Source organism: Onychostoma macrolepis, chromosome 10 (genome assembly GCF_012432095.1).
Source record: "Onychostoma macrolepis isolate SWU-2019 chromosome 10, ASM1243209v1, whole genome shotgun sequence".
NCBI lineage: Eukaryota > Metazoa > Chordata > Actinopteri > Cypriniformes > Cyprinidae > Onychostoma > Onychostoma macrolepis.
The window spans coordinates 13,460,892-13,475,832 of NC_081164.1; the positions used below are offsets into that span (position 1 = coordinate 13,460,892).

The 14,941-nt window shown below is 39.5% G+C and overlaps 1 protein-coding gene across 2 annotated transcripts in view; it reads right to left on the reverse strand.

The window, feature by feature from the left end:
* Positions 1-11,473: 11,473 nt before the first annotated feature.
* si:dkey-175g6.2 (golgin subfamily A member 6-like protein 2) overlaps positions 11,474-14,941 on the reverse strand; it is a 34,912-nt gene continuing 31,444 nt past the window's right edge. For both annotated transcript variants that reach the window (XM_058790124.1, XM_058790125.1), the window contains exon 2: positions 11,474-14,584. In XM_058790124.1, coding sequence (XP_058646107.1) covers positions 12,782-14,551 — 1,770 coding nt within the window. In that variant the 5' untranslated portion in view covers positions 14,552-14,584 and the 3' untranslated portion in view covers positions 11,474-12,781. The remainder of the gene's footprint in view (positions 14,585-14,941) is intronic.

Here is a 14,941-nt window from a genome sequence, read left to right on the forward strand (position 1 = left end):
CATGTTATTTCTACAATGTGTTATTTTTTTTACCACAGAACAAACAGCTCAGAATAGCCAAGAGTAAATTTAGGCCTGTGTGCTGGCCATTGTTTCCCATCATCCACCTGAGTAAACAGCATTAGCATTTCAGTGCTGAACATTTGCACAAGGACAAACTGTTCAGCATTTTTAAAGTACCTTATCCATATTATCAGTGTAAGCATTTATCAGCTGGCTTACAGTGACAGGTTTAGACGTACTCTCTGTGTGTACTGGAGTCGCTGCCAAGGCCTGAGCAATGTTTGGGGTCTGGTCGGATTCAGATTTCTCCTGTGTAACACAACAACTCCCTTCCTCGCATGAAACGGCCTGTTAAGCAGCCCATAATGAAATAGAAGAGAGTGAGTAACAGGGTTTGGGTACAGTTCAGACAGAGCACATTTTTGCGCTCACTTGCACTGCTTTTTAAGCGTTTTTATATGTAAACATGAGAGCTGCGTCTCGTTGGTTTTTCTGACGTTTTTAATTACAGAAAGTTTAAATAAATAAAGTAAAACTTTTAAAACATGCCTTAAGAACCTGCAATGTTTACACTTTTTTCTGTGCTGCGTTTCACGTTTTGCTCTATTTTTATAATGCAAACATACATGCTGTGTCTTGCTTCTATTTCAGACATTCAATAAGCAAAGTTAAAATTAAAATAAATGAATACCTACATTCATCTTTTAAAACGCAGAAACATTGCGTTGCTTTCATTTTATTATGTTGTGTGTCCTGTTTGCACTACTTTTTATCACGTTTTGTGTTTTAATGTGCGGTAGAAAGAATGAATAAATAGATAAGTAAAAGTACAACTTTTAAAGTGAGACTGGAGACATTGCGTTCTGCTCCATTTAATTTCACTGTGTTTCACGTTTTTTAATGCAAAAACGTGTTCTGTGTGATCTGTTCCTTCTGACCAATAAGAATCAAGTATTCTAGAGCTCTGTCTAATGTCAAATCTCTATATAGGCACGGTTAACTCAAACCGTAGAATGACAATCATTGAAACACGCCAAACATCAACACTGGATGACAGCAGTAATATAATATAGAGAACTGTGCTACAAAAAAAATCGCTTAGTGACATATAGCTAATTATTAATTTGTGTACTGATTGGTCCATTGAAAATAAAGAACACCTCTGACCTGTTCCTGTTGGTCCAGTGGAGAGTTTTCTTCTTTGTTGCTTTGGTCAGTCGTACTCATTCTGTAGTTTTAAAAGAAAGAGTGAGTGAAGAGTAAAAATACATGTTTATATTGTTTTTGTTTATTTGTTTTTACATTTGAATAAAATCCCTAACACATGGCTGGGCTTTTCCTTAGACAGTGCCTTAACAGTCAGTCTCAATTACTGCTGTTTACCCCTCAACGGGAGGTTATCAATTAATCCATCCGCCTACGAGTTACACTCGTAGGCTTGAGTTTCCCCAGCCGAGACCTTTTAACTCACCCTAACGCTAGCAAAAACATCAGCAGTTAAGTGTTGTACTCGTGGAGAGCTCACTTACCCCACTTGGACCGCTTGGCCGTCGTTAACCGTCCCCGCCATCTCACTGACCTCCCGTTTCCGTGGGAGCAACCTCTTTTGTTTATCTGCTCTCTCGTTCTCTCTCCCTAACCCCTTCTTCTCACGGCACGGAAACTGTGGCCATTCAATATTTGATGAATCTCAATGGCTCACAAGCAGATTTGCTGTAAAGAGTGACAGCAGTGGAGCTCAGGTGTCAGGCCTCGTCTGCCTCAGTCAGTCAGCAGTCTGGACTCCCAGCTGAGGATAAACACCCCTGAGGGACATTTTACCCCATCTGCCACAATAGCACTTGATGTAAACATCAAATGGATTACGCCCTTGAGACAAGAGGGCTGTTTGCACACACAGTGTGGAACCTAATATAGTACCAAAGAGTGAGTGTGAGTGCATGTGGAGCAATATCTATGAGTGTGTGTTCAAGTGTTGTCCCTGTGGGCTTTTAGAAAATAGACTCTCTTAAAACACACTTATAACACTCTCATGTAATTTGTCTGTTGACAATTTCCAACAGTATATACGCACTTAATCAAATATCTTTTTTGTCTGCAATGTCATTTTCATCACATCTTACATGTTTAAACATATTTTAATAAAAAATATTTAATAAACAGTGTCCTTGTACATGCACTTACTAATAACAGTACATTTTGCAAAACTACATCATATGCAACTAACCCTAACCCTATAGTAAGTAAACATTGTTAATTTATATTATTCAGAACTTAAATATATAATTACAATGTACACCCTAAAATAAAGTGTAGCCTCTAAACACATTTAAAACGTATTTAAAATCTTGTTTCCACCACAGAATTTTATTAACATTGTGTGATGGAAATTACATTTTAAATGTTTAATTAATAACTAAAATGTAATATATCCTCACATGATTTATTAAAATTGCTTAAACAAAACAGCTTAACCAAAAACATTGAGCTCCATTTTTCTTCACTCATCAATAAAAAAAAAAAAAAATTATACTAAAAGGTTATATCTGTTACTCTTTGAAAATGTAAAACAGTACAATTTATGATAAATTACGTATGTGTGTGAGTATATACTGTATATATACATATATATGTGATCCTGGACCACGAAACCAGTCATTATGTTGACCCATACAATGTATTTTTGGCTATTGCTACAAATATACCCCAGCGACTTATGACTGGTTTTGTGGTCCCAGGGTCACATTCCTGTGAAAAGGTTTTTGCCCCCTTCCTGTTTTTTACATTTTTTGCATATTTGTCTATAACGTAAAAGATTCAGATCATCAAACTAATTTTAATATTACACAAAGATAATGCAAGTAAAAACAACATGCTGTTTTTAAATGATGATTTCATTTATTAAGGGGAAAAATCCTGTCCAAACCTACCTGGCCCTACGTGAAAAATGTATTTTCCATTATCCACAAATGAAGAAAACTTCTTCACAAACACCAAGAAAACAGTGGTGAACCTTCCAAGGACTGGCTGGCCTATCAAAATTACTCCAAGAGTGCAACAACGACTCATCCAGGAGGTCATAAAAGAACCCAGAACAACATCTAAAGAACTGCAGGCCTCACTTGCCTCAATTAAGGTCAGTGTTCATGATTCAACAATAAGAAAGAGACTGGGCAAAAACAGCATCCATGGGAGAGTTCCAAGGCAAAAGCCACTGCTGACCAAAAAGAACACAAAGGCTCGTCTTACATTTGGCAAAAAATATCTTGATTATCCCAAGATTTTGGGCAAAAATTCTGTGGACTGATGAGACAAAAGCTGAACTTTTTGGAAGGTGTGTGTCCTGTTAAATCTGGCGTAAAACCAACACAGCATTTCATAAAAAGAACATCATACCAACAGTCAAACAGGGTGGTGGTAGTGTGATGGTCTGAGGCTGCTTTGCAGTTTCAGGACCTGGACGACTTGCTATAATTGATGGAACCATGAATTCTGCACTCTATCAGAAAATCCTGAAGGAGAATGTCCGGCCATCAGTTTGTGACCTCAAGCTCAAGCGCACTTGGGTTATGCAGCAGGACAATGATTCCAAACACACCAGCAAGTCCACCTCTGAATGGCTCAAGAAAAACAAAATTAAGGTTTTGGAGTGGCCAAATCAAAGTCTGGACTTAAATCCGACCTGAGATGCTGTGGCATGACCTTAAAGTAAACGGTCCATTCATGCTCGAAAACCCTCCAATGTGGCAGAATTAAAACAATTATGCAAAGAAAAGTGGACCAAAATTCCTCCACAGTGATGTGAAAAGTCATTACCAGATATCGCAAACGCTTGATTGCAGTTGTTGCTGCAATGTGTGGCACAACCAGTTATTAGATTTAGGGGCAATTACTTTTTCACGTAGGGCCAGGCAGGTTTGGACAGCTTTTTTCCCTTAATAAATTAAATCAATATTTCAAAACTGCATTTTGTATTTACTCGGGTTATCTTTGTGTAATATTAAAAGTTGTTTGATGATCTGAATCTTTTAATTGTTAAAAAAACAGGACAAAAACCTTTCCACGGCACTGTATGTATATATGAAGAGTTCAGATGCAAAAGCCTCTAAGTGCTGTATGAAATCTTCTAAAATTAGCATTTTTATCAGGCTCCTATATTTATGTTCAGTTATTTCACTTTAATTGCATAGAGAAGGACCTACTCATTGCCATTAAAGTGAAATTACTGAACCTAAACATAGAAGCATGAGAAAAAGGCTCATTTTAGATGAAAATTTCAGACGGCACTTAGAGGCTTTTGCATCTGAACTCTTCATACATATATATATATATATACACGGTCAGAATTTTTGGTACCCTTGGTAAATATGATCAAAGAAGGCTGTGGAAATAAATCTGCATTGTTAATCCTTAACAAAAAAAAATCACAAAAATGTAACCTTCCATTGGAGAATAAGAATTTAAAATGGGGGAAATATCATTATGAAATAAATGTTTTTCTCTAATACACATTGGACACAATTAACAATTAAACCTCAATTTGCCAAAATAGTATAGGAGTTTTCTCCTATAACGCTTGATGAGGTTAGAGAACACCTGACAAGAGGTCAGAGACCATTCCTTCATCCAGAATCACTCCAGACCCTTTAGATTCCCAGCTCCATGTTGGTGCTTCTTCTCTTCAGTTCACCCACTCATTTTCTGCAGGGTTCAGGTCAGAGGACTGGAATGGCCAGCAGAAGCTTGGTTTTGTGCTCAGTGACCTATTATGTATTGTTTTTCAGGTTTGTGTTTGGATTATTGTCCGGTTGGAAGATCCAAACACGTCCGGTTGGAAGATCCCATTATAAGATTTCTAACAGAGTCAGTCACTTATTGATTTTTTATCTGTTGGTATTTGATAGAATCCATGATGCCATGTGTCTAAACAAGATGTCCAGGACCTCCAGCAGAAATATAGGCCCACAACATCAAAAATACAGCAGTATATTTCATTGTACACATGGGGTACTTTTTATCCCCGTTTTCACCAAATCCATCTGGAGTGTTTGCTGCTAAAAAGCTCATTTTTTACTTACATCTGGTGGCGGTAACGAATTACAACTACTCACGTTACTGTAATTAAGTAGTTTTTGGGGGTACTTGTACTTTTTTGAGTATATTTTTAAAGCTGTACTTTTACTTGTACTTAAGTAGGCTACAAATTAAACAAAATAATCTACTTCGTTACTTTTAAATCATAGTTCATAACTGAGTACGCCCACAATTTGAATTGACATTCAAACCTTTGACGGCACTTCAGCAGCCAATAAAGGTATCCGATCGTAAACGGACCAATAAAAGCCCTGATATCTGAACCGCGGGAAAATCCGCCGCCCGCTGCAGCAGCAGTGTTGAAGAGCTGATCGGACAGTGAGGGAGCTCAGCGTAACTATGGAGTCAAAGTTTGGAGAAACAAACATGGTAGTGTTATCATAAATATCTATATTTTGATACCGATACTGAAATACCTGACACGGTTCCATTACTTATTTTCTGCAGTATCTACCGTATATACACCGATACACGCTGCGTCTCTCTCCTCTCCGACAGCGAGTTTGACACGCAACCGTCTCCTGTCAGTTACAGAGTCTCAATGTCCGCGCGGGATTGAAGGTATTCCGCATAATTTTAATCATTCCTGCACAAATGTGGCGAGCGCTTTATTGTAACATGAGAACACAGTCATGTAACTGCAGAAAACTGGATGCGAGCTCTCAAATAAGCCTAATTTATACAAATGAACTGCCTGTCCTCTCTCCGATATTGCTTGCGCGCAGACTGTGTGCGATCGCAATCTCTCCGTGCTTTTAAAGTAAAAATTATTTATCTTTGCTCCTGGATTAAACTTTAAATTAAAAAGTTATCAACCATTCAGAATAGATCCACGCCTGACCGATGAAAATGCTGGAAATTGCATTGGCTGTAAGTGAAATGCACCAGAAAGTCGTTCAACAATCAAAGATGGAACTTTAATTTCTTTACAATGTAAGGTTATGCTATAAATGTTTCGGAATGGGATATCTGTATGATTTGTACATATAAATATCCTAGTCTGTCTAACTGTATCAATACATTGTACAGACATTACAGGTCATCTGATGTTCCATTTATCTAAATAAATAACATATATGGCACTTAAATCACTGCTTATAAAAAATTCAGTGTTGTCATATTTTGAATACCTCAACTGAATTGAGGTAATTTGGTTTATAATTTTATTACTGACTGTGTACTTGTCTTTTTTTTTGTAAATTCAGTTCAGTTTGAAATCAAATTTTAAATCAAGCTTCTTTGCTGTAAGCTTTTGCAACAAAGTTACTCTATTTTAAAGACACAAATACACAGAATGAGCAAATGTTTAAGATTGAGATTTTTGTAACTGATCAATGTTTATATGTATGTAAATAAAAGCCTATTAAAATCTGTTCATCACATAAAACAAACGTGTCTTTTTAGAAGACTTGGATTAAACCACTCAAAGCTTGAAATAATGATTGAAAAATCATCAAAAAAAATTGAGATATTAAAATATCTATATGGCGGTATACAGTATGTGGTAGTTTTGCCAAATGTATTGAAAATGATTAGTCGTCATGAAATCAAAAATTACCCTACTTACATTTTTAGTGCACATTACTAGTCTTGTGGTGAACAATTAAATCGTGCAAGTCAATACCCCAAGAAAAAAAAGAAAAAAAGTCTGCCGTCGTAATCTTTAATCAAAAACTGAAAATTTGTTCCCGCTCCGGAATGGCGTTTTCACTCTGATGACGTCAGTTTGACGGCTTGGGGAGAATCCTCTTGTTAAGTGTGACGTGAGGACTGCTGTTTCTGGATCTCAACAGCCATTTATGAGCACTATTTAATTAATATTACACATTTAAGCCAAGCATTTAAAATATTACTGTGCACACTACAGTCTCCGTCCTCACAGTGTCTCAGACACTAATATTTTAGCTGAATCACTGTCTGGCCATCTGGGGTTTCAGTATGGAGATTAGGGTTATAATTTTTCAGTATTATATGACATCGTGGGTGTATATTAGCACAGTTTGGTGTTTTCTTGGGGCGTCTGGCAGAGCGTTAGGACCCAGAAGCAGTGAAGCGTGATGCCAGACGTAACAAGCAGATATTCTTAACCACTCCTATCCAACCGTGAATCTGCTCTGAACAAGAGGTGGAGAGGAGGTGCACCACAATAAAACCCCGCCCTTTATTCAATATTCTGTTTCACTTGAAAATACATCACAACACTGACATCAGTTGCAACTTCTGGATAACGGGTACTTTAATATTGATATTTTTCAAGGTACTGAAGTTAGAAATTCCTGTATCATCATGACCACTAATTCACATACATTGTCAATAAGATATAAGTAGGTTTTGTTCAAAGTAGCTATTATCCACATAGATGTTTGATATGAATTAATATTTTTTGGTAATTCATTAAATATAGCTGGCTAAAAAGTAGTACTCTGAGTAGTTTTTGAGAAGAGTATTTTGTACTTTTACTTAAGTACTGTTTTGACACCAGTACGTTTACTTGTAATTGTGTATTATTTCAGCAATGTAACAGTACTTGTAATTAAGTACAAATTTTCAGTACTCTTTCCACCACTGCATCTGACCATAGAAGCCAGTCCCATTTGAAGTTCCAGTCGTGTCTGATAACTGAATATGCTGGAGTTTGTTTTTGGATGAGCTAGGAGAATTTTTCTTGAAACGCTCCCAAACAACATGTGGTGATGTAGGGGCTGTTTGACAATTTTTTTAAGGTTTTCTGACTCCGAAACTCAACCTTTTTCTGCAATTCTCCAGCTGTGGTCCATGGAGAGTCTTTAGCCACTCAAACTCTCCTTCTCACCGTGCATTAGGACGATATAGACACACGTCCTCTTCCAGGCAGATTCATAACATTTTATGTAGATTGGAAATTCTTAATTATTGCCCTGATGGTGGAAATGGGAATTTTCACTGCTCTAGCTCTTTTCTTAAAGCCACTTTCTAATTCGTGAAGCTCAATTATCTTTTGCTGTACATCAGAAATATATTCTTTGGCTTTTCTCATTGTGATGGGTGATTAATTTGGAATTTGGGCTTTGTTTTCCCTACTATTTATATTTCTGTGAAACAGATAGCCATGGCTGGATAATTCCATGTTCATAATCACGCTGGTGTGCTCAAAATTGTGAATATGAATGGGAATATATTTCAGATATATTTTACTCATAAGAATTTCTAGGGGTACCAGTAATTGTGTCCAACATGTATTTGAGAAAAAAACATTTATTTCATAATTATATTTCCCCCCATTTTAAATTCTTATTCTCCAATGAAAGCTTAGATTTTTGTGATTTTTGAAAAATAAAAGATCAAAAGGATTAACAATGCAGATTCATTTTCAAAGCCTTCTTTGATCATATTTACCAAGGGTACCAACAATTCTGACCACATGTGTGTGTATGTGTATATATATATATAAATATTAATATAAATTATAAATATAAATGGACCAAATATATGCTGAAGGCATGGCAAAAAAAAAAAAAAAAAAAAGCATTGAAGTCTATTTAAAATCTATAACCTTTAATAAAAAAACCAACCCCTAGAACAAAAGTGCCCACAGTTGCAGAAACACCTATATATATATATATATATATATATATATATATAAATAAAACACGAGTGTTCAGTGCTATAGAAGCCAGGCAATGAGCTTGTTACTCTGAAGGTGGTCGGCCACTTTACAGAGCTGCTGGATAAGTACTTATAGAGTGTGAGTCACTCAGACCTTCACCTTTATTCTCTCGGTCTCACTCGCTCCCTCCATTCTCTCTGACTCTATCAGCTCCTCAACCCTCTTCACCTCCTCCTTTTCTTTTTTAAATGCGGCACCGACCCAACTGGCAGATGAATGAAATGTTGATGTTGTTTTTCCACTCGCTGTTAACCTTCTGCAGGTGTTTCTGCAGTGCTGATCGTGATCAACACTTTTTAGCTTGCGTGTCATAACACACCGTTTCCATACTTCCATTTACATCAATACACTTCAATAAAGATAGCAAGCCACATTAATCAGACGTTATAACGTGATAGATGGCGTTCCTCTTTGTTTTACTGTCAGAGCACACAAAGCTCTTTAATGGAAACATGACTGCTGGTGCATGCTGGGAGCCGAGAGCCTGACGCCTGCCTCCCCTGCCAGTGCTGTCAAAGATCATTCTCCCCCCGGCGGGTGAAATGGAACATTTTGAATTGATTCCGAAAGAAAATCATTTCACACAGTCTTTAAAATGAAACCTCTAGAACGTGACATATTAAAGCCGTATCCGCCGCCATACATTACAACATGACAGTGCAGGTACATTTGAAATCGAAGGACGCCAAAATCTGGCGTAAACGCACATCCTGTGAGACACAACGGCAGACTCTGGCAATCAGCTCTTAACGGACACACTGACAGCTCTTACGGCGAGAGCAGAGGGTATAATTGAATGGTAATTACATGGTAATTATCATCATGCATAAAGGTTTGGCATACAGAAAAGGATCGGGGGGAAGAGGAATTTTTCATTTTATCATTTTTTTTAACAACCTCTCCGAGATTTAAATGATTCTGTTCAATTATGGCTAATCACTGAAATCCAGGAAGGGCATAAATGGGGGCTGTCTATCTACAAAGGCAGCAGAGAGCTTCAAGGCACTTTGAAGCACCTTAGAGAAAGTTTCATCCAAGAGTGTTTTTTCCCGTGCTGTGTTGGTCGGTCGGCTCGGCAGAATGCATCATTAGAGCTGCTGTCTGAGTCACAGTCATTATCAGCCACTTTTTACCTCTGAAGTACTGGCACCACTGTCATCAGGCTGTGTTTATGCCTGATTTTTGCATGTGCACGCGCGCATACGTGCGATCACGTGCCTGAGCAACAGATGGAGTCGCGGCGTACATTAATGACTCGGAACATTTCGTGTGTGAAGGTTTTGAAGAGTCAGGCATCCATTTACAGTAATTACCGCCGTAAGTTAACAGACTCTTTGCATATTTCAATGAAACTGTTTGAGAATGGAGGTTGAGGCAGAATGTAAGTGGCCATGACTCACCAGCCTCCGACAGCAGCGCCGTGAGACTTCACCGCACTTATGCTCATTCACGGCCCTCTGCGTTTTCGACACAAAAGCTGAAAGAAAAGGAATGAGAGAAACACATCAGAGGCTCATAAACAACTGTCCTCCGTAGCTGCTGCACTCTGGTCACTAATGGAAAATTTTCAAGCGGTAGTCTGTCGCCGCAATGGTTAATTTGCAGCGGGATCCACCACTAAGGGCGATTGGATGGGAAGCCGTGGACGTTTAGAGTGCTTCAGCACGATAATGAATGTCTGTTTGGGGTTAAACCCCACTATTATCGGTCGCCGTGAGGTCTTGCTGGTGTTTTAACCAAACGCAGCGTAGTCTGAATTAGACGCCAAGGCCTTCTGGCAATAGGTGTGATTGCGTCTTGCCTAATGCAGGTGTTTTTGAGCATAATTGAGTTCTGCATTGTGTCCAAAGTCAGGGTGTGGGGGAGTGGGCTGGTGTTTGTGCCTCTGTGTGTGTGAGAGAGAGGGAGAGAGAGGGAGAGGGTATAAGTGCTTGAGGTTCTGCAGTGGTGCATGGCAGTAGATGACTCACCCGTCAATCATGTGACTCATTAATCACTGCAGCTTTCTCTCTCCCCACCCCTCTCTTTCATTTGGTCTCAGTGTGTCTCCATGTCTATTCCCTTCACATTACTCGCCTTTTATTATTCTAAGTTCTTTTTATTAGCGAATGACTTTCATCTAGTGGCGTCTTATTGAACAGCATCATTCTCAGAAGGTTGAAAACATGGATTCGGCTTTTTGCTAGTTAAAGATGCTTGCATTCAGATGCACTTACATCTTCTTTCACGTAATTCTCTACGTGTTTTGCTCTGATGTTTGGTAAACACGTTCAATCTTAATAATCACACAACATGTTCCGATGAATGTTTGTTGCGGAACAGGATGCCGTGAGTAACGCGGTCGTGACTCGTAAAGGTTTTTTAAGAATCAGAGAGCTGCATATCTATCAGTTTCATTCGAGATCTTTGTAGGTACGTGAGTAGCTGGAGAATAAATTGTCTCTGTAGTCAGTCAGTTTGTGTTTTCAGTGTTCTGCTGTAATACAGCATGAGAAAAAGCTTGTGGAAAATAGAGATAAAATTCAAAGATGAACAGGGCATGCTGGTTCAAACTCTCTGTGACGTCAAATGTAATTTCTGCTACAGGTGAGATAAGAAACAGCATATATCGTCCTGGCAAGAACCCTCTGTGGTACAGAAATTAATTAATTTCTGCTCAGGATCTGATCAAAGACGTTCCAATAAGACATTTGTTAAAAAAAACTGACTTTAATAAAATAATTGCTTTTATTTTCGTCATATAGCAAAACTAGTAATCAACATGCTGTTATTTACACATTGCACACACACTTGTTTATTTGACACTGTACAACTTACAATCGGGAAGTTGACAACAACAAATTCCTTTCACAAGACAGTTCACTGATGAAAACACTTGCTATAGTAATTAGAGTTGTCTTTCTTTGTTTTTTTTTTCTCTTTTTATTAATTTTTAAAATAATCACAGTTTGATCAAGGAAATTTTCCCCAAATTTGTCTTTTTTTGTTTGTTTTGTTTTTTTGTTTTTTTGTTTTTTAAAGATGCAAATACAGATAGACGTGCAAACTGTTCACCCTTAGAGTATTCCTCACAAACTTCAGACATTTTAAAACTTTTTAGGAACAAACATTACTATACAGCGTTCTGTTGGCTCTCAAGACAAAGATCCTGTACTCAGTGGTTGAGCATTGGAGGTAACCCATAGCAACAGGGGCATTTTTAAAATTTGTTCAAAATTTTGGCAAGATGTTAAGTTTACAGTAAATCACATGTGTACAGGTATTCCACCAAGTAGATTGACAGGGCAGCGACCTAGCAAAGATATTCATCATTTTGCATTTCTGTGAATAAAATGGAAGATTTAGTTTCAAGCATTGTTTACAGCGTGCGTGACAGAATTTTTTTTTTTAGTGGTGCAAGACCTGCATGCACATGGATGAGCTAAAACAGTGATCAGTATTAAGGCAATAGGAACATTGATCAAAACAATCAAACAGACCCTCAGGAAAAGCCTGTAATAATTTGACAGTTACTTGTTTATGTAACCAGTGCCATAGCAATTATTACTGTGCCCTGCAGTATCAAGAATTCGAACCCCAAGCTTTGCTTTTCAATGAATCAAGTGTTTCCTAAAGAAAATAAATCTTTGTATAAACATGGGTCTCTTGCAATTGGCACCAAAATGTTTTCTTTGACCATTTTGTCTGCTTGTTTTTGGTTTCTTTTTGTTTTATCCTTTGTATTTTTTCTTCTTTTTTTCCACATGCAAGAGAATCAAAAACATACCTGAATGAAACCTTACAAATTCACCTGTGTATTCTCTCACCAAATTAAAATGTAAACTGCGAGAGAAACCAAAAGAGTGCACGCAGAGAGGTTCTGATAAAGCAGCACCATCTCTTCCGTTCCTGATTTGGAATGTATCAAAACACAAGAGTGGAGAAGAAACACCTAACTGTCTTTTCACAGCCCTGTCGTTCAAACTCCCTGTCAGCTTTTTCTCCTCACTCTTTCATCGCTTGTTTCATCGCTTTAGAATATCCTGAACTCCCAGCTGACTAAAATAACCTACGGTTGTAATAAATCTTCTCAATGAAGTTCTCCAGTTCTTCATCGCTCTCCTGTGGAGACTCCGGCTCATCGTACACATAGTCTGGTGGGTAGATGTAAGAAGGTGCTCTCCCGCTCTGAGGAGAACGTGGTTTGGGCATAGGGAGAGCCTGGTAAGTTCGGGGATGGGGGAGAATGTAATTAGATATGACAGTGTCCGGTTGTGGGTAGGGGCTCTGGGGGCGTTGCGGGGGTTGCGCCCATTTCCAGTCCCTGGCCTTAGGCCTGTCTCTGTACCTACGGCTTGGAGGCTTCAGACCGTACCCCATGGAGCCCCCAAAGTTGTAGTCAAACGACAGAGCCGGATTTGTATAGAACCGCGGCTTGGGGGGTGGGAAGAAGACTGGGTAATAGGCTCGATATGGCTTCTGATAATAGGGGAACGAGGGATAGGCCAGAAACTGCTTCTGCGGCTTAAACCAGTAGTCCTGTTTGCTGAGCTTGCCTTTGTTTTTCTCCTTGTACCATTTCTTATATGGATCGACTGTATAAGAGGATTTCTTAGGTGACTTAGGATATTGATATGCCTGAGGCCTCGGCTTGGCTTTGAGAGGAACTAGAGGGCGGAAACGAGGGGTGTTGCTCGGGGGTAAATCCTTCCTCTTTTTCTTCTTCTCCTGAACGTCGCTGATTATTTCGACCACATCGTCAGCAGGCAAGTGCAGCTTGCTGGAAATCTCTATCAACTTGTCGATGGTCTGGGGATCCATCTCATCATCGTCGTCATTATCCTCCACCTCGTTTGAGCGTTTGTCCTCGGCCACATTGTTTAGAAGAGCCGCCGCCTTCATGTCTCTCATGTAGGATGATGCTTTCTGCTTCCTGCCCATGTACTCCAGAAGCATGTCAGAGGCAATGTCTGCCAATCTCTGTTCCTCCTCACGCGCCTCCTGTGCCTCGGCCTCCTGCCGCCTCACCTCCTCCTGCTCTGCCCGTGCCCGTGCCTCCTCCTCCTCTTTGCGGGTCAGAATCTCCTCCTCCTCTTCTTCCACAAAATCGAAATCATCCATGAAGTTTCTGTCAAGCTGGGATGGGTTTTTCGTTTGCTCCTCCTGCCACTTAAGCTTCTTGGTCGCCTGGGCCAGTTGCTGGTTATAGGCTTTATAGCCTTTTAGAGGCGGGAGGATCTCATTGTCTTGCAGCCCGAGGTCAATGTTTTGGAAATAGCCCCTGGTTTTGCGCTGGAGGGGGTTGGCCACGTTAGACTGTCTCTGCCCGCCCGTTCCTTCAGCCGTGTTCACTTTGTCCTCCATCACATTCTCACTTTCATCCTTTGGCTTTTCTTGTCCCCAATTTTCCTCCCCTTGCTGTACTACCTCTGCCAATTTCTCTGTGCCCTGCTCAAAGTCTCCCTGATTCCTCATTGCCTCTATCGCAAATCCTTCTTCAGAATCCCCCTGGATCATCTTCTCTCTAACTGGGTGGTCAAGAGCCTCAAGCAGAACCGAGGCTAGAGAACTAGCAGAGTCCATATCTGAGACATGTTCCTGTCCCAAGGGTTTCTGGAGCAGGCTGTCCACTTTCCTATGTGTCCGAGCAGCTCCTTCTGCTGCCCCCGGGTCCTCTTTTGCCAAGTTGAGAGCCTCATTGATGCTGCTGCTGACTGAAGATCTCTGCTGAAGTGCAGGGGCAGCCAAGGCCAGCAGGGGGGTGAGGCTGAGGAGGACTAACAGGAGAGCTGAGGTGCTGGAGGGGTAGCAACAGCAGAACATGACCATGCAGAGAGGACAGGATGGGGGAGAGGGGAGCACCTGACAAAGACAAAAGAAAAAAATGGTGATTCATTTGTGTATGTTTTTTTTTTTCTGAGCATTAACAAGATAATCCATTTTATTGACACTAAAATTTTAACATTTTGTCTCTACGGCATTATAACGTGCATGAGCTAAAATCTGTTTAAGTAAATTAGTATGATAGAATATTACAACATGCGCTTGTTTTACAGCAGTACGTCGTCAACACAAAACATTATCACTTTTTAAATCCAATTAATTGTGCTGCTTTAATTAAAGTGAGTCCACACGGAGACTACGTATAAAGGCAATATCGAGCGAATTCCCTGGTTGCCTCTTCACCTATCATTTATCGAGTCTGATGAGCGAAACGCC